This window comes from Fistularia commersonii, chromosome 11 (genome assembly GCF_037954325.1).
Source record: "Fistularia commersonii isolate RoL2024-O1a breed Wild chromosome 11, RoL_Fcom_v1.0, whole genome shotgun sequence".
NCBI lineage: Eukaryota > Metazoa > Chordata > Actinopteri > Syngnathiformes > Fistulariidae > Fistularia > Fistularia commersonii.
This window is the reverse complement of record NC_141294.1, coordinates 14,028,742-14,051,992: the sequence shown is the minus strand read 5'-3', so window position 1 is coordinate 14,051,992 and position 23,251 is coordinate 14,028,742. Positions and strand designations below refer to the sequence as shown.

The 23,251-nt window shown below is 46.9% G+C and overlaps 4 protein-coding genes and 1 long non-coding RNA gene across 10 annotated transcripts in view; 2 read left to right on the top strand and 3 right to left on the bottom strand.

Annotated features, from left to right (window-relative positions):
* Positions 1 to 736, bottom strand: part of nfkbid (nuclear factor of kappa light polypeptide gene enhancer in B-cells inhibitor, delta) — a 5,425-nt gene extending 4,689 nt beyond the window's left edge. Inside the window, exon 1 of one of the 2 annotated variants that reach the window (XM_086155898.1) lies at positions 672 to 736. In XM_086155898.1, coding sequence (XP_086012024.1) covers positions 672 to 687 — 16 coding nt within the window. In that variant the 5' untranslated portion in view covers positions 688 to 736. The remainder of the gene's footprint in view (positions 1 to 671) is intronic. The other variant, XM_086155899.1, reaches the window with a different exon arrangement.
* A 2,909-nt stretch (positions 737 to 3,645) lies between these two features.
* On the top strand, positions 3,646 to 10,004 carry hcst (hematopoietic cell signal transducer). 3 transcript variants are annotated; one of them, XM_086155138.1, is made up of 6 exons: positions 3,646 to 3,956; positions 6,409 to 6,607; positions 7,843 to 7,925; positions 8,127 to 8,147; positions 8,513 to 8,638; positions 9,328 to 10,004. In XM_086155138.1, exons 3-6 carry the CDS (start codon positions 7,862 to 7,864, stop codon positions 9,378 to 9,380), a joined length of 264 nt encoding a protein of 87 aa, XP_086011264.1. In that variant the 5' UTR covers positions 3,646 to 3,956; positions 6,409 to 6,607; positions 7,843 to 7,861; the 3' UTR covers positions 9,381 to 10,004. The 3 variants fall into 3 exon arrangements, with proteins under 3 accessions (XP_086011264.1, XP_086011263.1, XP_086011265.1); XM_086155137.1 differs by having other exon boundaries at positions 8,127 to 8,197; XM_086155139.1 differs by lacking the exon at positions 6,409 to 6,607.
* A 1,109-nt stretch (positions 10,005 to 11,113) lies between these two features.
* Positions 11,114 to 11,646, bottom strand: LOC147229592 (uncharacterized). Its single transcript, XR_015106802.1, has 3 exons — positions 11,446 to 11,646; positions 11,335 to 11,373; positions 11,114 to 11,245 (listed from the first exon to the last, which is right to left on the bottom strand). It is a non-coding gene; the product is annotated as an uncharacterized LOC147229592 (long non-coding RNA).
* Positions 11,647 to 11,684: 38 nt separating this feature from the next.
* Positions 11,685 to 13,053, bottom strand: LOC147229591 (uncharacterized). 3 transcript variants are annotated; one of them, XM_086155136.1, is made up of 7 exons: positions 12,808 to 13,053; positions 12,669 to 12,724; positions 12,536 to 12,568; positions 12,383 to 12,430; positions 12,177 to 12,224; positions 11,960 to 12,056; positions 11,685 to 11,793 (listed from the first exon to the last, which is right to left on the bottom strand). In XM_086155136.1, exons 1-7 carry the CDS (start codon positions 12,813 to 12,815, stop codon positions 11,745 to 11,747), a joined length of 339 nt encoding a protein of 112 aa, XP_086011262.1. In that variant the 5' UTR covers positions 12,816 to 13,053; the 3' UTR covers positions 11,685 to 11,744. The 3 variants fall into 3 exon arrangements, with proteins under 3 accessions (XP_086011262.1, XP_086011260.1, XP_086011261.1); XM_086155134.1 differs by having other exon boundaries at positions 11,960 to 12,224; XM_086155135.1 differs by lacking the exon at positions 11,685 to 11,793 and adding an exon at positions 11,802 to 11,916 and having other exon boundaries at positions 12,006 to 12,224.
* Positions 13,054 to 14,516: 1,463 nt separating this feature from the next.
* Positions 14,517 to 21,654, top strand: LOC147229590 (casein kinase II subunit alpha). The gene is made up of 15 exons (XM_086155133.1): positions 14,517 to 14,728; positions 15,507 to 15,598; positions 15,850 to 15,926; positions 16,065 to 16,193; positions 16,306 to 16,417; positions 16,516 to 16,617; positions 16,729 to 16,779; positions 16,885 to 16,944; positions 17,058 to 17,141; positions 17,234 to 17,344; positions 17,453 to 17,554; positions 19,654 to 19,754; positions 20,477 to 20,625; positions 20,711 to 20,800; positions 21,247 to 21,654. Exons 4-15 carry the CDS (start codon positions 16,093 to 16,095, stop codon positions 21,360 to 21,362), a joined length of 1,179 nt encoding a protein of 392 aa, XP_086011259.1. The 5' UTR covers positions 14,517 to 14,728; positions 15,507 to 15,598; positions 15,850 to 15,926; positions 16,065 to 16,092; the 3' UTR covers positions 21,363 to 21,654.
* The last annotated feature ends 1,597 nt before the right edge of the window (positions 21,655 to 23,251 follow it).

Below are 23,251 nucleotides of genomic sequence, written 5' to 3'. Positions count from 1 at the left end.
TACGGGTGACTCCACCCTGACTCATGGAGTCTTCGCAAAAGAGAGACGCGTTCGACGGGACGTGAGGCATCACCGGCGGTGATCTGAGCCCTCGCGGTCGAAGCCGCCGTTCCGGCGAAGGGTCTTGGAAACCCCGCATGAGTCATCTGGGTCGGACGCTCGGGGATTCTCGCCGCATTTCTCTTTTTCGGCTCCCCGGTCTTTCTCTCGACCGCTAAAGAAAGACACGAGAGCGCGAAGAGGTTCCCCTTTTTTTGCGGTTTTGCGCGCTGAAAGTGTGTGAATCGCCTGGGCGTGACAGGAATAGAGAACCTTCGAATCAAATGTACGAAAATCACATTGTTTGGGTGTTTCGGAGGGGTCGCTGAATGCCACGCTTCATAAGCACTCTAAAAACATTCATTAGAAATATCAAATGAACGCTTTACACGAGTCATTTGGCCGTGTTTTGGATACATTTGGATAAACATAGTCCACATACATGTACAATCTGACATTAGCTTATAGCATGTATACATTACATTACATTACATTACATTGCATTTGGCAGACGCTTTTATCCAAAACGACTCACAATATACGCTTCCACCACGGCGGCGCTCGTCCCCGTACGGGAGCGGTGACCCCAGAACCCCGTTCCCCTGAAAAGCCAAACCTGGGCGCATACTCACATTTATCAAAGTGCATGTCAGAGGCGGCGTTGGGGTCACGGGGTTAGCGGTCTGCCTGTCGGGGCGCTCGTGCTGCTCAGATCAGCTGGCGTTCGTCTGACGAGCCCGAGCGGCTCGTGACATTTTTAAAGAGCAAGTCGATTCCTTGCCGGTGACGTCTTGCAGTGGGGGACACCACAGTTTTAACACTTTCAGGTCAAAGCTGAGTGAGCAGATAAACCACCTCGCTTCGGAGTTCTCTCTGAAAATCTTCTCGTTTTCTCACCCCTCGTCCAAAAGGCTTCTTCGGTTCATTTTTTTTTTTTTTAGTATTTTAATGTCTTCCTGAACACGGCGAATCTGAGAAGGAACATGTTTCGTGGCATAAACTCTCGCACAGGAGAGGAACCTGCTTTTTCAAGTTTCAGTGCAGCTCATTCACACTTTTATAACCAGATGAGAACAATTTTATTTATCCCGAGGGAAATTGTTGTGCCAGAGTTTCAAGCAAAAACATAACAATAATAGATAATAGTAGGAAGGAGGGAGAATAAGAAATACAATAAAATATAAATTGTCAAGGTTAAGGCTATCAAGTGTTTTAAGGTGTTTTAAGATAAACACTAAAAGAGTTCGGTAATGTTGAAAACATACGTATGATATTCATTCTGTTCGCATGCACACAGTCTTCTTCTTCTTCTTCTTGGGTCTCCACAGTGAATCCACCTTCTCCATCCAACTCTATTCTCTGGATCTTCCTCTCTCACACCAACTAACTTCATGTCCTCTCTGGTCCAGTTCCAGCTCCGTCTACCAACATCTTCACTCTCCCTCCTCTGTCCATGACCCAACCATCTCTGACCTTCTCTCCAAAACATCTAGCATGTTCCATCCCTCTGATGGACTCATTCCTGATCCTCTCCGTCCTGGTCGCTCCCAAAGAGAACCTCCACATCTTCATCTCTGCCACCTCCAGCTCTGCCTCCTGTCTTTTGGTCAGTGTTACTGTTTTTATCCATCACCCACATGTTTCTCCATATTTTATTCATGTCTCTGCACGGCTTCTCCGACCGGCCGACGGCTTCGTCCTTCCTATCCTTGTACCGAGCGTGAGATCTGGTGTTGTTTACCTTCTGTGCCGTGCACCAGATTCCTTGAACGTGCAAACAGACCGAGCTGATTCTGATTTATGACACTGTAGTCGCCGTTCAGATGGAGGTGGAGAAGAATGCGAGCGGCGGTGTTTCCGAGCCGGCCGGTTGTCACGGTGTCGCCGGCGTGCAGTGACACCGCTGGACTCCATACATAGACTTATATCTACTGTCGGGGGGTAAAAATGCAACTTTTGGGTATTCTTATTTTCTTGAGATAGTTTGTTGTCCTTGTCAGCCATTTCTTTATTCTTCTTTAGGTGTTAGGTTATCAAAAAAGAAATAAGAAAAAAATCGAATAAAATCCAGATTTTCTAATACTTGTAATAATCAGAGCACATTTCTGTGAGGCGCAGGGGAATCACCTCAATAATAACAAATATATTGGTGATTTATTTCTGGCTTTCCATGTGAAGACCTTCAAGAACTTTGAATAAAATCACTCTAGTCCCTCTTTAAATGTAACAAATAATAAGTTTGTTTCTTTATCAGCACGTCTTTGCTGGATTAGAGCATGGATTTGAAAGGATTGTATTCAGCCTATTGTTTATCATAATTGCCTTTGCATGGAAGTGAATATTTAGTAAACTGAACACCACATTCATCTTCTCCTTTTCCTCTGGGCTGCTTCCCTCTACCCATTAACCTCCTCTCTGGACTTCCAGACCTCCTGTCTGGCAGCTCCAACCTCTGACCCTTCTACCCAGATCTTCTCCATCCCTCCTCTGTCCATGTCCAACATCTGCCGTCCCTCTGATGGACTCCATCCTCCTCGATCCCAATGAGAACCTCCACATCTGCCTCCAGTTCTGCTTCCTGTCTTCTCCTCATCATCTCCAAACCAGAAACCCCTGCTTGCTCTCACCTCCATCTGTTCTTGCAAATGTTTCTCCACATCTCCTCCACCCTGTCCCTGTCCTGCTCTGGACTGGTGACCCTCAGTGTTTTTACACCTTTCTATTTCATTCATTCTCTGTTTCATCTACAGATGTTGATATTGTTTTCCACCGGGGCTTTTTTTAGTCTTTCTTTCAGCTGCTCATCCCCAAAAGTGAAAATAGCGATGAATGAATCAGACAAAAGATAAATGGCTTGATGGATCAGTGTGACGATATTCAGGCGTGAGTTGGAGTTTTAAAAGAAGAGTCTCAATGAATCACACTGAACGTACTGAGCAGAGCTGCAAAATATTGAAACAGAAAAAAGAAAACGTAAGGTAAACACAAATGAAACCGTGTTCTTTGGTTCCTATCGGTTGTGGTTTTCGTTTGTTTCTGCTTTCCAAGGTAACAATGGGTCCTTTGTCTAATCAGATATGTCGCAGTTGAAGCCTTTTTACGTGAAATGATTGATATGAGTCCTTTTTATGTGGGATCTTACAAATGAATCATCAAACTTCCACCAAAACAAAATCATTTTCTAATCTATTTTATAATACATATATATTAGCAAATATTTTATATACATAAAGGTGTGCGTGGGAGAGATAGTAATTGTATTTTTCGTCACATATTAAACAAAGGAATCATTGACACTTGACTTTTTACTCGTGTTGTCGTGCCAGTCTTGTAGAGGCTGTTAGTCATGCTCATGAATCACCATGTAAGGATTCCCCGCCAAGTCAGTTCGTAAATTGCACTGTTTAACCAGTTTGCATATCCATGTTGCAGTGGATTATCCATGTATGTTCCTGTTAAAGTATTTACAGGAACAGTAAATACAAAAAAAAGAACAGTAGAAACGCTTGAGTGGATCTGCATGTGTAGTTTTTACAGTGTGAGCTCCTCCACTTCTGATTGGCCAGTTCCTGTACACGTGGTCCATAACACGGAAGTACGGTTTGTTGTTAAACTGCGCTGCCCGAACACGGATTGAACTGCTACCGAGGAATCGATCTCGGGTTACTTTGATATGTATTGATATCACTCACTAAAATCTATGTTATACACAAGTGAGGGGGGTGTGTGGAATTTTTTTAATGCTTTATTTTCAAGAATGTTTTTTGGCTCAGAGGAGGGAATAAAGAGGACGTGTGAGATGTCACCGCTGATTCACTTCTCGGTTTCGAAAGCGCCGGTGTGGAGGAGAGAAGGCGTAGGAGGTGAATGAGCGCCATCTTCTGGGGAAGGAAGGGCCCGCTAGCGATCGGGCTTTGGTAAGTAAGGGGCGGGCCGCGATCCGGGACCGGACTCAGACTACAAGCCCGTCCGGTCCCTGAACCGGAACCGGCACGTCTCTCGCTTTCATTCAGTTTTGGCAGAGATGACACTTTGTCTTTGACTAGTATTAGCAATGTATCTATACCGATCCCCACGTTCGAGTATCGATCGCTCTAAAAGTATCGATAAAAATTTCAACATGCGAAATACTCTCGTGTATTTGTGACTTCTGAATCTGTTAGGGGACCTTTTAGGGTTTGTTGTTCCGCTTTCCCCCCCCCCCCCCCCCCCCCCCCGGTAAAATGAAATCGTCCATCTGTATCACGTGACTAGGAAACGCAACTCGTTTCCTGCTAAACAGTAATAATCATTTACTTTGCAAATTAAAGTGAATAAACGAACCGCATTTGTCATGTGAATTATCTTTACCCGCGCTATTGGTTGATTGAGGAGAAAAATCCAAGTAAGTGGTATCGATACGACAAAAAAAGTAATCGAATCATAAAAGTGGTATCGCCCACAGTGTAGTCACATCCGGTTGGTGTTTTATTTTGAAGGGTCTCACCGGAAGTGTCACTTCTTGGATCTGGTCTCTATGATCCCCCACTTGACCCTCCAGCAATAATTGCAAGATTCGCCTTTTATTTGCCTCCCCTGTACACATTGAAGTCTGCCACAACGTAATAATTCCCTGTCTGACCTTTCAAAGTAAAATACCAACCAGATGTGGCATAAATTACAATCGGTCCAGGTGATGGCAAGCATGTAGGCCAATTACAAGTGCAGTGAGAGGTTGGTTCTGCAGGCTCTCTTGTAGCAGTGACAGGTGGAGAGCTTACGGGAGTGAGAAGACAAGAGATGGAACGGGAACTGCGAGTCGGTGTTCCTCGGCTTGTCATAAACCGGGCTTTTCATCCAGATTGGCCTTTCTGCTCAGTTGTCATGTCGGACAACGCTTGGAAAACGCTTTGTGTCATCTGCTCTGGGATGACGGTTAAAAGTCGGCCCGTGAACCAAAGCGAGCTGTTGCATTTGAGAAAATTGAGTTGCTAAAGTTAAAAGTTAATGTGCCAGAAAAATAAGTGATAACTCAGATTTGTGAATTTTGGGATGCCACACAGAACTCGTTCGTCTCAAATTGTCCCGGAGTGCTGTAGCTCCACATATTATTTATGACTCTCAATTGAGCGTCAAATTTAATCTGCTTTATTTCTATTATCCTATGCGGCCTTCCGGAGTGGCACTGAAAATAGATGTTGAGATGGCCCTGACTTATAGCGGGCTTCATTTGATGGCAATTCTGCTGCCACATGTTGAGGCAGGAAATGATCAAATGAGGTTATTTAGCTTAACGCAGAAGCCCACATCACCAGCATCCCTGTCTGCGACGGAGGTCTCTTGAGGTTGTGGTCGGCCTCCGCTCGGATGGCCACCCCGCTGAGGAGACGCTCGCCTCTTCTCATGCAATGCAGCATTACCGTCATTTTCCAGACGATTGAGTGCAACTGAATAGAAGCTACACCTGCTAAAAATAACGATATAAATCTATGTGTACATGTGTAGGCCGCACTTGTCCTGCGCATGAGATATTTACACAGAAACTTTTTTTTTTCTTTCTTTTAATTAAATACGTACCGGTAACATCCACAAATACGCACAGGAAATGCTTTTTACCAAACAGTGGCCGTAACTCAGCCAATGAAAAAGATGAATAATAGATAAGGCAAGGAAAAGTCCATCCATTTTCTATCCCCGCTTTGTCCTACTCCAGCTGATCGCTACCTTGGTCCTCGTCCTGCGCACTAAAACCGTTTAAGTCGTCTTGAACGGCCTCAGGATCTCACGTTTATATCATCGGTCTGATGTGACGAGGCTAAATGTTTTGCGGCGTGACTCTCGCTAGCCCCACAAAAATCTATAAATTAGCATCATCATCGTTTAAGCTGCAGTGTTCAAAGCGTGTGAAAAAAGTAGCGGCTTATAGCCTGGGTATTACGCTGTGTGTGTTTGTAAATATATTAATATATATATTAATTGTAATGTACGACTAAATTATAATGCAAAATGCTGGAAAAGATGGTTTCTTTTCCTGGACTTCCTTCACTCACAATTGCCCCCAGTAGCTATTGGGACTGCAAATGAGAGCGAAAAACAAAACCAGGGCTTTTAAGCTCAAAGTCATGGTCCGGAGCAAACTTGAAAATAAATAAAACAAAACACAACTGTGTTGAATATGTGAGGGACTCCAGTTCTAAATAGCAGACCAAGGGATGTCTGTTGAAAAGCTCTCAGCCAGATCACAAAATCCTGCATTCATAAATCTGTTATTCCATTATTTCTGAAAAAAATCTAGCAGAGATTCATACCACTTGACGTGGGCGCGGATCCCAATTCCTCTCTGTCCCAGTGACGTCACGTATTTTTGATTTATTTTACTTTCCCGACCAGCGGCCGAGATGTCGCAACCAGCCGCGGCGGTCTGGCAGTCTGACGCAGCCTGTCGGAGCTCAGCAGCCAATGGCACGGAAAAGAAACAGGAAATGCTTCAGACGCCCCACCGCGGATGAGTGGCATCGACGTCAGCGGCAAAAAGTGAAATGTAATGGGGAAATGGAGCCACAGCGGTCGGACATCCTGGGCAGAGCAGGTATGAGGATCGTACGCGCACACATTCGACTGTTAGCAGATAAGATAGACCTTATCGATCCCGCGGTGGGAACAACATTCAGGTGTCGCAGCAGCGTCGCAGGAAGGTAGAAGGTGTGCAAATTGTTGTAATAGAAAAAGAATATGTAAATAAAGGATATAGATACGGCTCCTCTAGAGCAGGGGTCGGCAACCTTCACCACTCAGACATTTAGAGATGTTTTCCCAAAGTGAAGAAAATTAAAATGAATTAATATGGCATTTAACATTATCATTATTATTTTATATATATATATATATCCAAATGCACTGCAGACAGCAAAGTGGGAATTTCACTGTACATGTGACATTAAATGCTTAGAATGTATAAAACAAAATGTGTTGTGATGAACAACTGTGAGGAAAACCAAATGACATTTCTGCATGCAACAAACCATTTTTAACTTTGAAAAAAAATATTCGGTTAAAAATTAATTTCAAGAAAAATACTCAATCTATTTGAGTCCTTCTTATATTGAATGTTATGTATAGTCCTCTCTCTGTTCGCCGCCATCCTTTTACTGCCACGAGCAGTTGTTTATTGAGCGCAACAAAAATATTTGAACACATTTTATGTAGATGTTACAAGATCGCCATCCTCTTCAAATTTAAAATGACATTTTTAAAATGAGCCGACTAAAATAAAATACGCTTTAATTCATAGTTTCAATCATTATTTGATCATTATTTTTGCCGACCCCTGATCTAGACTCCCCGGGCTATTTTGCTCCAGGGACCAGTTTTACGCAAGAAAATGTTTCCGTGGCCCCGTTCGAGGCGCAGTGGTTCAAATCGTAAAAAGTTTTGTCACCGTTCACAGTAATTTAACGATTACACTTTCTATTAGCCATTTACAATATTGAGTGCAGCAGTAAGGCGAAGGCGAAAACAATTGCTTTTTAAAATAACTATTATTTGTGCCAAGAAAGATTTGATTTGCGGGCCGCTACCAAATGATCCATGGGTCACTGATGTGCTATATAAACAGTAGAAATATAAATAAAAACACAAATGATCACATCAAACCTCGTCTTAGCGGTTAGCTTTGGGTTCCTTATAGAAAGTTCAACCGGATTTATTAAAACGATCATTTTATTTGCGCGATAAGTTTGAAGACTTGATTCTAGGAGTATTCTCTTCAGCATCCGTTATTAACCCGTACTTATAAAGCCAATCATGAATTTCTTTTTTTTTTAGAGCCGAAAGGAGATAGCGGATGCCGAGCAACTCTACCATGGTGTTCAACAAATTATCACCCACTGCGTTCCTCTTCCTTTCCTGTGAGTGCATCACTCCTCTGTGGGTAACACCTGTAAGCTCAACCAGGGCGAGGGTGGTCAAAAAACAGGTCACAAACAGGAAAATGAGACTGCAAACTCAGGAGGTTGAAAGTCAAGCTGCTGCAGAAGGTGTTGCATCTTGATGAAGAGCGCTGCAAATGTTCTGCCGTCCCTTACTTTTCTCTCTTTGCTCCCTTCAAGGCGTGGCTCTGGTGCAGACAGGTGTGTACCCACAAGCAAGGATCAGCATCCTCACTGCCAGAAGGTCCCTGGTTGGTTTCCGTGAGGGTTCCTCAGGGTTCTCCGGGTTCCTCCCGCAGTCCAAACACATGCAGGAGGTTCACCGGAGACACTAAATTGTCCAAATGCACGAAAGGGTGAATGTCGGTATTCAGTGGAAACGCTCGTTTTTGGAAATAAGATCCGGGAGGTCAAATGAAAAAAGTATAACCCGTCCCAAGAATGGATGAATGAACGCCGTTGGTGGAAACCTCAGCGGGGCTGAGATGAACGTGATTGTTTTCCAGCTGTGACCCGGCGATGGCGTCCTGAGCCTCTTCTTTGTTTGTGGTCTCGTCTGTTCGCAGAGGGAAACTCGTCCTGCTACAGGATTAAGACGGAGATGGTCGTCGGCGCAGACGTCTTCTTGACCCTGGTCATTGTGGTCGTCACCTACCAGTGTGCCACACTTCATTTTCAAAAGGAAGAACGCGGTGAGGCGAGCAGACCCGCCTCACGTTTTATATTTGACTTTTTGACGCCGATACATTCGGTGAATGACAGCGAGGCTACATGGAGTGGAGAAGGAGGAGGTGGAGGAGGTCAAGTCCTGAAGGTCAACGGTCCAGAGCGGCGGAGAGGGTGGAGAAGAGGTGGAGGGTGAATAGGTGCAGAATGGAAGGAAAGGTGGAGAAGATGGAGGTGAAGAGCAGCCATGGCTGTCTGGTTTGGAGACGATGAGGAGAAGATGTGGAGGTTCCTCCTGGGGAGCGAGGAGGATGGAGAGGATCAGGAAGGAGGCCGTCAGAGGGACACCACATGGAAGATGCTCTGGAGATCAAGTCACACTGAGATGGTTTACATTGGCTGTGGGTTAGATGGAGGCTGGTGATTGGCTGTGGGTTAGATGGAGGCTGGTGATTGGCTGTGGGTTAGATGGAGGCTGGTGATTGGCTGTGAGTTAGATGGAGGCTGGTGATTGGCTGTGGGTTAGATGGAGGCAGGTGATTGGCTGTGGGTTAGATGGAGGCAGGTGATTGGCTGTGGCCCCTTGATCTCCAAAACTCCTCCTAGAAGCTTCACTCTTTTGTATCTCCATTTTATTATATTACACTTGGTATTTTCATTCATATTTCCATGTAGTAAAAGCCGCCCTCTTCTTCTGCTTCTCCTCTCTTCCCAGCTAATAGGGTGTACATGAATGTCAAGAGGAAACAACCCACCTCGTCTTGTTGACATTTTTGGTTTTTGTTCTCAACAAAAAGAATGAACTGTGTGCGAAGGAAAATGATTTGTGATCAATAAAGTTCCCTGAACGTATCAGAGTCACCACTTTAATGTTACGAGTGCAGACCTGACGGAAGATAAGCGAGCCGCCTTCTAGTTTCTTGGGTTTGCGTGTGAAGATGTGAAGAAGTCCTTCCTGGTCAAAAGCATATAACAAGAAAAACGGTAGGTTGGGAGATCTTTCTAGGCCACGTCAAGTTCACAAGGGAGGATGTTGCTGAAGACAAACAGCTCACCAGGAGGAGAAGACCGAACACCTGGAGAGCTGCTGTTCCAGAAGAACCCAGGTTTTCAACTTTATCCCGATCGGCTCACTTTTCGACAACTAGCAAGATGAGGAACCTCGCTCGCCTCCCTCCTCCAGCCCCGTCACATGTCGACCATCTGGCCTGCCTTCCTCTCAGCCGCGGTCGCTCATTTCACACATCTGCTTCTCGCGACCATTTCGAGGAGGACAGAAGAAACCCAACGCCGCCACGACCATGTCCAAAGGCCTCTGCGCTGCCGGCTCACTATTTGGCGAGTTGTTTGTTTTTAAGACGAGTAAAAGACGCAGCTTCAGACACTTCTCATGATGCCTCCATCTCTTCTTGCAGGATCTGCAGCAGAAGCACAGCATCAAGGTAGTCCTCCGGACCCACGACGCCGGCGTGACCTTCTTCTATTTCTCGGCCTTTTTAAAAAACAACAACCCGACTTCACTCTCTTGCAGAATGCGCCTCCTGCTACGTGATCAGCCTGGAGTCCGTGACTGCTTTCATCGCCTGCGATTTGATCTTGACCATCGTCATCACCGTCTCCATCTTCTGCCTGGCGGCTCGTCTCAGGAGGCGGGGGCAGTGCGCTTGTCGCAAAGGTCAGCTCCGAATGCGCGCGCGACGGTTTGCGGGTGAATTATCCGGCACTGATCCGCCTTGTCGATTCATCAGACGATAACAAAAACGCACAAACTCTGTCGAAGAAAATGCCGGCGGAGGTCTCAGAATCTCCTTATCAGGTAGAGCCTTCCGTTCAGAATCACGCCTTCGTTTGCTTTCGATCGACGACGCTGACGCTTCTCTCTTTTCCCCCGGTAGGAGTTGCACGGCGTCCAGTCAGATGTTTACAGCGAGCTTCGACACTTTAGCAAATGAGACACTTTGGGTTACTTTTCCGATGCCGTGCGCGTTACAACTGTTGGTTTGCGATGCTGTGAAAAGCTAACGGCACACAATTAACTAGTATTTATGCTCAGCGGTGCAATATCTCAAGTTCTCTACATCCTAGGGGTCTGTTTTTCTATTCTCCTCTGTTGTATTTATATTTAAGTGTCTTGCATGTAAAGTAAATGCATATTAAATGACGGCGTCCGAGCTGGGAGGTGGGAGGTTAGGAAAAGACAAACTCCAGTTTTGCTCCTTTTTGCAGTAACTTTATATTCAGTGTTGACATGTTTTCACAAATAAATTCATACATGGGATAAAATAAACCAAAAAAAAAGAAATTTCTTGCTACGTTTCACCAGAATAATCTAAAAGGGCTGAATCAAGGCTTTTTATAAGTCAACTTTACGACTAAATCCGGCGGCGTGTCTGCTCCCTGTGAGTCAACAGAGGGCAGGGACTGAGTCACCAGAAAGAAGAAGAAGGGGGGAAAAAAAAGGGTTTAGATAAAGAGATTCCATGAGATGGACATTTAAACGGCGTCGGGGAGTTTCCTGAGAGGGGTCTCGTAGATAAAAGCAGATGATCCTCTTCCCGTGCGGCGGAAAGGCCTGGATCATCAGGAGCCTCGAGGAGGCCCAGGTGAGATGTTGAAGCGGAGCCCCGTCGCTGCTAAAAGCACAGGAGTGGATTCTGAGCGAGCGAAGGTGCGGCCGGGGACGCCACCACATTCATTTCATCCAAATAAAAGCTGTTCTTACCTTTCGGGTTTATTTCGAAGCTGGTGAATTCCCGCGTTTCTGTTAGAGAATCGGGATAAACGTGCGTTGGTCGCTTGGTGGATTCAATTCTAGGGTCAACGCTGGCCTCACCGTCATAGTCGACATTTCTGCCGGCAGCAGGATCCCAGCTTGGGCGGATGCCCGGCGTCCGCTGCCCCCCCTGGGCCGAGGGGTCGCCCCATTGATCGCTTTCCTGGCTAGATCTCCCGCCCGGACGGTTATCTTGTTTCCCCGGAAGCTTCCCGTCCTCCGGAGCATCGGACATCGTGTATTCCTCGCTGTTCAGACCGGCCCGACCTTTGCTCCCGGGGTCACGACCCCGTCTGCTGCTTGAATCCGCCCGCCCCGCGACGTTCTTCCCCGCTCCCGTTGCTCCCCTCGACGGAGCCTCATCTCTGGCCGCCGCCATCTCGTCGCTGGCGAGGTCCTCCGCCGCATCTAGGATGAGCTCAGGTTATTGCTTCCACGCTTCCGCCGCTGGCAAAGCTACGGTAAGTTATGAAATTAATTTTACCGCACCTCTGCTTTCACCTCCAGCGTCCCAATCGGATGCTCGGGGTCCTGCAAACACCGAGGATTGATTTTAAATCTGCGTTAATAATACCTGGAATTGCTTTTCAGGTTTCTGGACGCATGCAGCGTCCGCACACCTGGGAATCCATGGACGTCCCCGTTGTCCACCGAGGTATCTTCTGACAGGTCTGTGAACGCATGAACGCGTGGAACCTTAATCGCATCTGAAGAGGAGAGGAGCTCATCTCCCTGCATCTGCTGCATGCCTGTTTTAATTGTTCTTAGAACAGGAGAAGATGAAAATGTACCTTCAGAATCTGCCCCCGTCCCACTTTTCCTCAGTGGGGTTTGTGATTCTGGAAGAAGGTGGACAGACAAAGGTAAGTTGTGAAGCCCAGTATATTTCACGCACATTTCCTCGTCTCCACGCTGTTATTTGAGGAAGCGAGTTCTCGTTTTCACATCAAATGTTCTTGTTTGGGTTCGTTGGATGATTTCGTTTGCACACACAGACCTGTGGAGTGTGCAGCTGTGGTCTTTTCTTTGGTCGTTCCAAGCGCATCTACAAGAACAGTTTGGGAGAGGTCGTGTGATTCGGTGTCGTTCCTCGCGGATCTCGGACGGCAGAATGTGCTCTCAAGGAAAGAGGCCGCGTCATTACGCTCACCTGCCAGGAAGCTTAAAACATTTTCCCTTCGGGCTAAAAAAAACAAGGAACGGTGACGTGATCATAAGTCTGAATCCCAAAAACGTGACTTGGTCCCGGTCCGTTTTTGTTTTTGCGTTGCAGGTCTGCTTACCTCTGCGCTCTGGAGCCGGGGTCGCCGGAGGGAGGAGAAGCAGGCAGAACAGGAAGCTGAAACAGAGTCGCCGTTCACGTCAGGTTTTAGCGGCATGAGTGGAAGAGGCTTTAGAAGTTGGGAAGAACTCTGAACTCACAGTTTCATAGTCGGGTCCTGGGCAGAGTCGCCGCTGGGAGGCGGCGGCGGCCGGGGTTTTATCCGAGCCGACTTTTCAACCCCGGTGGGTTTGGCTCCATTTAATGACAGGTAAAGGTTAGAGGAATGAGACGAACCAGTGGGCGAGGACTGAATCCGTCTGTTCTGCGGGACGTGACTCGGAACAAAACCCGCCGACGTATAAAAGGTCTATTCATTATGTCAATTAGAACGTTCATTCCCTCGGTGAGGGTCAGTCTTTCTCACTATAGTGTGTCTGTTTGAGGTAATTGATTACTCCGGGGAACTGCCTCTGGCAGGCTCTTTGACTGGAGTAGCCTTTCAGACACGCCGTTTTCTATTTCTGCTACCGTTTCACTATTGTTCATTTATCCGAGCTGTCCTCCCTCAATGCAGGCCTTGTTGAGAGGAGCGGCGAACAAACAGGAATAGCCTTGGACGGAGGACTACAAGTATGTACGGCTCTTACTATTAAGCAAAGATTTATCTTGACAATTACGTCCAGACTCCCTTCATCCAAGGGTGAGCTATTATGACGAGTTTACTAATAAAGTGCGGCGTCGTGGTCCGCAAGGGGGAACGGACTGTGAGACGGGGGCGTGTTTATCAAATGTCAAGGACGCCATTAAAGTCCGTGACATACTTTCTGGGAAATCGATGAAACCGCCAGGTGTTGACATTCCAGTTGCGTCTGCCTTTCCAAAAAAAAAAAAAAAAAAAAAACGCAGACGTTGTGATGATTTAATGACTGGAATCTTGCACGCACTAAATATTTTTCAGTCGTTCGTCGTCTCTGCTGCACTCGGGCTCGTGTTGGAGCTGAAGACTCTCCCTGTTGCATCAGGTTCCAGAGATCAGGTTCACCCCGGACCGGTCAGCCGTCCATCACACAGACATACAACCGTTGGGCCTTCTGAGCAATCCAGGGTCACCAATGAACCTCCTGCATATTTTTTGCACCGTGGGAGGAAACCAGAAACCAAGGGAGAACGTGGAGACTCCACACAAGAAGGCTCTTCTGTCAGGACAAACAAAAAAAAAACATGGACCTTCTTACTGCCACACACAACAAACCAAACCCCACGTCCTCCTTCTTCATCCATGTTCTCACCTGAATTTTTCCATGGATCCACAAATAAGCAGGGAAGAAATCTTGCTGCGCAAATAGAGCCGTAGTTACGGTGCAGCGCAAAGCCAGTACCGTAATACTCTGCGCAAAGCGCAAGTTAGTTTAAGTTTGCGCTTTAATAGTTCAACGGAAAGCGGACATTTTCACTCAAAATTGGAAAAGAAGGCATGTCTGGGTGAAAGAGCGCGTTTGGACACACCGATTTTCACATTTTGAAGAAGGAGGAGGAGCAGAAAATATGCGATTGCACGGTGATAGGCAATTCTGTATGTGTGTGTGTGTGTGTGTGTGTGTGTTAGTGTGTGTATATGTGTGTGTGCCCTGATCCCTTTGACTTTAGCTCAGAGTCCATTTACAACCCATTCCATGATTTACATTAAAAAGAAAACCCTTCACGACAGAACAATTAAAGGTGTTTGCTTTCTTTAAACATCTCCGAGAGCTTTGTGTTTTATTTAAAAACGACTTAAAAAGTTCACACTTGCCGGAACCTGAAGGGTTGTTGTTTTTAATATAACTGACTCAAGTCGCTGCTGAAAGCCTCCGGTGATAAATGGCGGCGGGGGGCGGTAAAGTTCATCTTTCAATAAGGCCTGTTGGTGGCAGAAGAGGGTTTTGAAAATAAAAAGAAAAGAAAAGAACAGTAAAGAAAAGAAAAGAAACGAAAAGCGGTGTTGTGAAATAGAGCAGAGCGCCCTCTGCGGGGAGAGCCGTTCGCGCTAAGCTGCTGAGCTCCAGCATCGCCATATTGACGTCCCAACAACGCTGAGAGGTAATTGTGTTATTTAACCACGAATCGTCGTTTTTCTGGAAGTACCGGCGGCGGTCACACCGACGGCCGTTTTGCGGGAAAAAGTATCGCGATCCCGATGCCGTTCAGCGGATCGATCACGGTGTTTGAAGGGGTTTTTTTCAAGGCGTTGTCAGCCAGTTCCCTCGCTAGCCAGTAAGCTATTCACCCCCCCCTTAGCTAGCTAGCTTAGCACTTTTTTTTTTTAGCTTTGGGGAAATATGTGTTCGAAGATTTCCGTTTAGCCGGTCGTTATTGGGGAGCGCCGGACTCGGGTTTTGACGCGGGGTGCTTTTTTTCCGGTTCGGGACGCGTATTTTTGCCCGTTATCGGGCCCCGATACGCCACCGTGTTGTGTTAGGTATGACTTTCCAACCGGCTTTTCCCTTCTGTACTGTGTGCTCGGCTAATGCTAACAGGCTAGCAGCCTAGTAGATGCCCGGCTTGCCTGTTAGCTAGCACGCTAGCTGTTAGCCTGTCTGCACTTGTGCAGGCCGTGGACCACAGGAAGGTTTTAACGCACTCTTTCCTTCCCCGTTCCACGCAAAACTGCCGAATTTAAGGGTCGGAAAAAATAAACTCCCCTCGTCGCATTTACCGCACACAATTTGCTTGTTAAGTCCACCGCTCGGCCCATTTACAACCAAAAATGTCAGTGTGACCAGCCATATTGGCTGACGTGCTTCAGCTCACATAACTAGTTTGCCTATTTGACAGCATTGATTTGAATCAACCTACTTTCTGCCCTTTTCCCTGACAGGAGATCCTGCCTTGGTGTAGCTCCCAGTGATGACCGTATTCAACCCTGTACCTCCTGATTAAACTGGTTGGATGCCCCCATTTAACACCCAGGTTTCTCCATTTCACACGCCACCATAATCAGATACACAGCTCACTGTGAATTTAGCTTGTGGGATTGTTCAACGCACGGTCTTTTCGATTTCCTCATAAATCTAGACTGCAATCTACATTTGAACCAGCCGCTCCGTTAGCCGCGACAAGACCCAGAGCGTGTCAAGGGCATTTAGTTGTTTTTATTGCAAATGTCCAGTTCATCCCTTTTGAACTGCATATTGATATTTGATATCCGTTTACCCGAATAGCTTTGCAAACGTAGAGGCATCGCAACCGCCCTTGTCCCAAACCATCTGTCGTCATCTTCCTGGAGGAAACCTCCCAGGTAGTCCCTCGTCTTTTATTCACGTCACCCGTATCGATCACACCAAATGTGGCAAAGTAAATTACGTCAGCGCTTTACACACTTAAGTGTGTGTGTCAGTAATCTGGAGTCGTTTAATCTCCCTTTGTCTTGTTTTAGGGGATTTAGGAAACATCGTGTGTAGAATATGTCTGGCCCTGTTCCAAGCCGCTCTCGAGTTTACCCCGATGTAAACACACAGAGACCTCGGGAATACTGGGACTACGAGTCCCACGTTGTTGAGTGGGGGTAAGACAACATTCACGTTATCAGCGCTGCTGTCTTGTGCTGCAGTTTGCAGGCTCAATATCTCTCTCTCTCTTCGTAACTTTGATTGTATTTTCTCCTCCTCCCCCCCTAGAAACCAGGATGACTATCAGCTTGTGCGAAAACTCGGGAGAGGAAAATATAGTGAAGTGTTTGAAGCCATAAACATCACAAACAATGAAAAAGTGGTTGTCAAAATACTCAAGGTAGGTTGATAAGTAATAAAAATTGATATTTGGTTCGGTCTGCTTCAATCGTGTTTACGCCGGAGCTGCGTGACTCACGAGAGTTTCTCGTGTTCTAGCCTGTCAAGAAAAAGAAAATTAAGAGAGAAATTAAGATCTTGGAGAATCTTAGGGGCGGCCCAAATATCATCTCACTGTTAGATATCGTCAAGGATCCTGTGGTACGTTTCCCTCGGCTTCAACTTTTTCATTAGAATTATTTTGCACGTCTTGCTATTTGTAAGAATTCCAAATGTAAATGCTATCATGTGTGACTGTTTCTCCGTTATCAGTCCCGGACCCCTGCTCTGGTTTTTGAACATGTGAACAACACAGACTTCAAGGTAGCGACCTGCTTTTAAATTAACATTTTTTTTTAAGCCTCGTTTCGCCCGCAGGTGTGTATCTAAAAAAAACAGATGTAAATCCTTGTACCTTTTTCTTTTCAGCAATTGTATCAAACCCTATCTGACTTTGACATACGGTTCTACATGTATGAAATCTTAAAGGTAAGACACTGCCACACACACACACACACACACACACACACACACTCTCCCATCCGAGTGAATGTTTGCCAGCGACGTTGTCGTCCTCGACCTGAACTGTGCTTTGCGTTCAGGCCCTGGATTACTGCCACAGTATGGGGATCATGCACAGAGATGTCAAGCCACACAATGTAATGATTGATCACGAACACAGAAAGGTATTGTCGCAGCAAGCGCGCTTCTTTCTTTTTTCGCATTCCTAACGTGACACTTTGAGATTTGAATGTTTCACACCCTTGTTTGCTTCCAGCTCCGCCTGATCGATTGGGGCTTGGCAGAATTCTACCACCCAAACCAGGAATACAATGTGAGAGTGGCATCCAGGTATTTCAAAGGACCTGAACTGCTGGTAGATTACCAGGTGAGGATTTTTCATTCCTCCGATTTGTTTTAAAAGATCTCTACCCCGCAGCGGGGATGGGCTTTCAAATGTAATCGCTGAACCGCGTTTTCTCCGCAATTTTCGTAGATGTATGACTACAGCTTGGACATGTGGAGTTTGGGTTGCATGCTGGCCAGCATGATTTTCAGGAAGGAACCTTTCTTTCACGGTCACGACAACTACGACCAGGTATGCGGCCTCAAGGCCTTTGACCGCCGTTTTATGCGGGCTTGTCGAAAATCTAGCTCCCTCAAACGAGCATTTATGGACACTGCAGCGATCCTGTAAGACCTGCGGTTGAACTGGTCGCTCAAGGACGTAACAACGGCCTCCGCGGAACAGTAGTCTTGAAGTATTGCGTGTGCTTAATGTGAAACGTCACGGGTAAAATCAAGCCTGTTATTCATCCGGCATGATTTAGTTACAGGCAAGTGTGGCGTCATCCCTGCACACTTTTGCAATGACCGCACTGTAAGTACGGGTTCCTCCTGAAGTTGGTTTTGAATTTTTTTTTTTAAGAAATCTCACTTGGAATTCCTTCTCCCCCGATCACATCAGAGATTGTAATTTGGGGAGGTGGGAGGTAAATACTCCCGTCCTGCAGATTTGTGTGCGACGGGAACGTGCCTTTCAAAATAAATGCATTACTTTGGAGTAGAGAGTTTTAACCTTTGTTAGATTTAAAATATGCTCTGTTTCTGCAAAGGTGAATGAAACACCTTCCCCTCTGAGTCAGTGTCTCAATCAGTTTAAATCAGAATGCTGTTTACGGATGACATCTAGATAATATTATGGGTTCGTTCACGACAAGATCACTGCAGTTCCTCTTTAACAATCAAAGGCATGTTTGGTGAAATAGAAATATTGTACGACTTGTTCTGTCTTGTCTCGAACAAACATTTCGAACGTTATCTCACATCCTCGCCGCAGGTTCTTGTTCTGCTATTTGCAAGGCATCAGAACTAGTTTGGTCAGATCGGACATGGCTGGCATACCTGTGTGTGCTGCCGCCGGTGTAACGGTGCACGCCCACTCCTCTTTCCGGCGTGCTTGCATGGCAGTTGAACGTCCAGCACCTCCGCAGCCAAACAAGTGTGCTTTCAAACGTGGTTTATTTTTGGGGACGGTTCTAATTGAGCCGCACCTCCCGTGTCTTTGGGCCCAGATTAATAAGCAGACGTCCCTCCGGAGCACGGTTTAAAAGCGTGCGTTCGAACCGTCGGGGTATTCCCCGATTTCAAATCCATCAACGGCGCTATGATTGCCAAATGTAGTACGGGATCTGCCAAGAAACGACATCATGAAAGCGTGCCAAAAATGCAGTCAGCTGTCCGACGCCATTCATCACCTTGGCCTAAATTAGACAGGATGGGGAACCACATAATCGCAACTTTGCCACATGAAAGTGCACTTCTTTCTTCTCGCGCTCTCGTTGATTTGAGACTCCTCAGAGGAGGCCCTTCGTGGTGTGCCAGTAAATCGCCTCGCTGACCGAGGGCGTGACGTTTGCACGTCAGGCACATACCGGCGAGCGTGCCTTCTATCGTGAAATGAGATATTCGACTGGAGTATTTCTTGTTATTCTTAGATATTAATACATCCGCCAGCAGATAAAATAAAACGGTCCTCGTGAATAGAACCAACCCACTCCCTGGGTAAACCTCGGGCCGAGCCGCCCACGCCGTCCCGTCATTGTGCACGACTCCTACGATGCACCAGACAGCCTGCCGTGAATTTACACCCCCTTACTTTACTCTCCTTCTCGGGTCCTGATTCAGACCCTTCCGCTGAGATGTATGATTTCTGATTTGTTTACAGCGCAGTGTGTTTTTAACAACATACTACTTGGAGGGGATTCATCCTCACATACTAAGACGCTGTGTAAAGTTTCTCAAGTCACTCCATTAGATTCAACTTTATTGTCATTACACGCGTACATATACGGGGCGACCAAATACAGTTTAGCATCTAACCAGAAGTGCAAATAAGCAGCAGGTGCAGATTTAATAGATAAATGATTAGTTTGTCCATGGTTTATTGTGTGTGTGTGTGTGTGATGTGCATTAAATGTAGAGACGCCAGGCAGGAGCTGTGGACATAATATACAAGTAGAAATGTACAGATGATAGGTCGTGCTGAACAAAAACACTGTTGAAATGGACACTAAATAGTACATAAATGCGGACAGTAGTTGCCTGGGGTTACTAATCGAGTGCAGCATGGTGTGGTAAAGTGTGTGTGTGAGTGTGTGAGAACAAGCCGCTGATTTTCTTTCTCCTCACGTGCAGCTCGTGCGAATTGCAAAAGTGCTGGGCACAGAAGACCTGTACGACTACATCGACAAGTACAACATTGAATTGGATCCACGATTCAATGACATCCTGGGAAGGTAACGCCGAGCGGGCGCCGCGTCGGCCGGGAAAACAATGGAGAGACGCGGCGTCCGTCTCACAAACTATATTTATAACCGGGTGTCACTACTAGATCTGCCTATCGGCGCTTCATGTAGGTGATTCTTTGGTGGGCTTGAAAACGAAAGCTATTTGGCGCCCTAACCTTCTCTGGCGGCGCTCAGAACAGCTGACTCACACCAACTTCACCCATTTTTATTAGTCTCTTTTCAACCTCTCTGCGGTGCCGCAATTAATAACTCGTGGTCGACATTTACGAGTCGTGTTTATGTTTCCGACTAAATCACTTCCCTAAAACCGGGAAGGAGAATTTAAACGCTCTGCTCTCGGTGTTTGGGGAGCGTTGAAAGGCGTCCCTGCCGTGACGGGCCTCTCCGGGTGGTTCACACCGGGACGCCGACCATTTTTTAACGACCCGTTTTAAATCCGACGACTCCGCTTGTGTTTTACTTCCTTCCTGGCGTGATGCGCTTCGTGCCAACGGATGCGCGCTTTCATCAAAAGTGGAAACGGTATCCCCGAGTGACGCACAAAGCCTCGAGGAAGCCGCGACAATGCACAAAGCCTCGCTTGCGGAATACGAATAAACGTCCGTTCGGCCGCGGCCTCGGTTTAGTCGCGTCGCTGTGACGCCACGGATCCAGGTTTTTGGCTAATCCACGCCCGACGTTGTTCTCCCTCCGTGCCTCGCTCTCTGCAGACACTCCCGTAAAAGGTGGGAGAGGTTCGTGCACAGCGAGAACCAGCACCTGGTCAGCACGGAGGCTCTGGATTTCCTCGACAAACTGCTGCGCTACGACCATCAAGCCCGCCTCACGGCCAGAGAGGCCATGGATCATCCCTACTTCTGTGAGTCCCCGCCTCCGTCTTACCCGCCGCCACGTTCATCCGGTTCCCGCCAGCGAGTCGCCTCAAACCCACGTCTGCCCCTTAGATCCCATCGTTAAAGATCAGGGAAGGGGGGCCACTCCAGGAGGGATGGCTGCCAGCTCCACACCAGTCAGCTCCTCAAGTATGATGGCCGGTAGGTGACCCGGAGCAGCAGAAACACCCGAAAATGTCAATAAATGGCACAGGCTTTGTTTTGTTGTCGCACTTCCTTCCCTGTCGTCACATTCGGCGCTACCGACATAATTAGCCCTTCGATTAGGAATCCGACGCGTGTGCTCTCTAAATCCTGAACGACGGTACAGGTTTATGTCTTCGCAACAACACGCCACCGGTCCGCCGCAATGTTTGCTTTTGCGCTCATTCTCTGTTTTCTTTGGCAAATGTGTCACCCCGGGTAAAGGACAGGCATTTTTCAGTGTTTCAGATACTGGTTCGTACGACCAAAGTGCAAAGAAATAAGGCTGATAACTCCACCCGATTTGAGATTCGGTTCCCTGTGTCGCACTTCCCCCGCGGCCGGCCTCCGAAAGGCTTTGGAAAGCGCGGGGTAACGCTTGTCCTGTCCCGTCTTGGTCGCAGGCATCACCTCAATGTCCTCCTCGCAGCCGCTGGCTAACATCGCCGGATCGCCCGTCATCTCCGCTCCCAACACTCTGGCCACACAAGTCCCCGCCGCCACCGGGGCCCAACCCTGAAGCCACTTTCTCACCTGTGTTCGTGCGCTCATGGCCGTGTCCTGCCTAGCTCTCCCTTCGGCCCAGGCCATGGCTCCCCTTTTTATGTTGAAAAATAACAAAGAAGATTTAAATTGCTTTTCACATTCATTTATATTTTGACACCTGGACTTGACAGAAATGTATTGTTGCACCTGTCAGGATTATTAGAATAAATTTGGGTGTGCTATTTGACAATGCCATTGTCTAGAAATTCTAATAAGATGTAGACATGAAGAGAATGGATAATAAAATTTATTTTGTATGTTCCAAATATACGGTCTTGCTTGAAACTGTTTGATGGGGATCCTGCTGTTTGACACTGTGAACCTTTACACGACTTCACAAAACACAGTCAGGATTCTGGCGCGCCCCACCCAACAGTGCTCAACGGTCGCGCACAATGTCATGTGCAGGAGTTGTTGGTGTTTTGAAGTTGTTAGTTGCTATTATTCTTTAATTGGACTTTTGTAGATATTCTACAGTTACTGTCAGGTTGCATGCACCCAATGCTGAATATCACAGGGTCAATAGTTTGCCAAGTTTATGTTACTTTCACTTCTGTATGTGTATGTATGTGTTCATGTTTGTTTTTTTATGAAGTCTCTTACAAATGATTTTGATTACATAGACAATTTTGTAACTTTTGTTTTATGTTGGGAGGAGTCATCACCTACAGGGGGGGGGGAGACAACTTCAAAAATAAACAATTTAAACAGGGTTTCTGTAGGCACCACATGTTATTGAGTACACAGGCTAACGGTTGGTCGTTAAATGGAGGTAGCTCAGGAAAAACTACGGTACGCCTGGATTCTGCAGCAAACGCACACACACACACACACACACACACCAGGTGTGTGTGTGTGCATCAGATGTGCGCACACAGTTGCACGAGGGATATGAACAGATGCACGAGGTGTGCGCTAATGCCCCAGGCGCTCACAGATGAACAAGGTGTGTGTCAAGGTGCACGAACAGATGTGTGTAAATGCGCCAGGTGTGTGCAAAGGTGCACCGGGCGTCCACGTGCACGGATCTCCGGCGGGCCTGACCTCAAGGTCACAAGGACAGTAGAAGTCTCTCAAGGCGCCATAAAGCTGCACGACTTTTATCCCGCTTCCTCTCAACCCCCGATCACATGATGCGTAACTGCATGACTTGTATTATGTTGGATGAAAAACAAACTTCAGAAACCTCCCATAACTTTGATTTCCCTGAGATTCACGCAAATGTTTGCGGCTCCCAGGAGGCTTCGGTCAGGAGGTCGAACTCCAGCCGCAGCTGCATGGACGACTTCCATCCTCAGCTTCAAGTCGCCATATGGACAAATAAACAAACAAACAAACAAAGACGGAAGTCTGTGCGGAACCGACTGGTGGAAAATCGATGATGTGATTATTTACGGCCGCTGCGGCGGATCGAACCCTTCGGAAACGATGTTGCGTTCAGGTTCTCGCCATGTGTGGGAAATGGCACAACTTGGACGCAAAATCGCGATTGACGTTCCGCCAGCGGGCGTTTCTGCGAAAACAACCGACGATGCCGTTTGAAAGCGAACAAAAACAAACTACCGGTAAGTTTGTGGTTGTGATATCAAACAGATGAGACGCACCGGTTCGTTGCACGGTTGAGTTTCCGTCCGGTGCTTTTAAAACGCGGGAACTCAAAGGCGGGGAACCAAACATGTCGAAAGAAACGGCAGACTTGCGGGAATAAATTCCGAAAGTCTGTTAATCTTCCCTTTTACGGGAAAACGATTAAACAAACACCACCAAAGGAATAATCACGAGTCGATGTGTTGTCTTCCAGAGCCGAGTCTTTTATTGTCCGTTTTCCCGTGAAGGCATCACCGGTGGCGCCGCCTCGTCCCT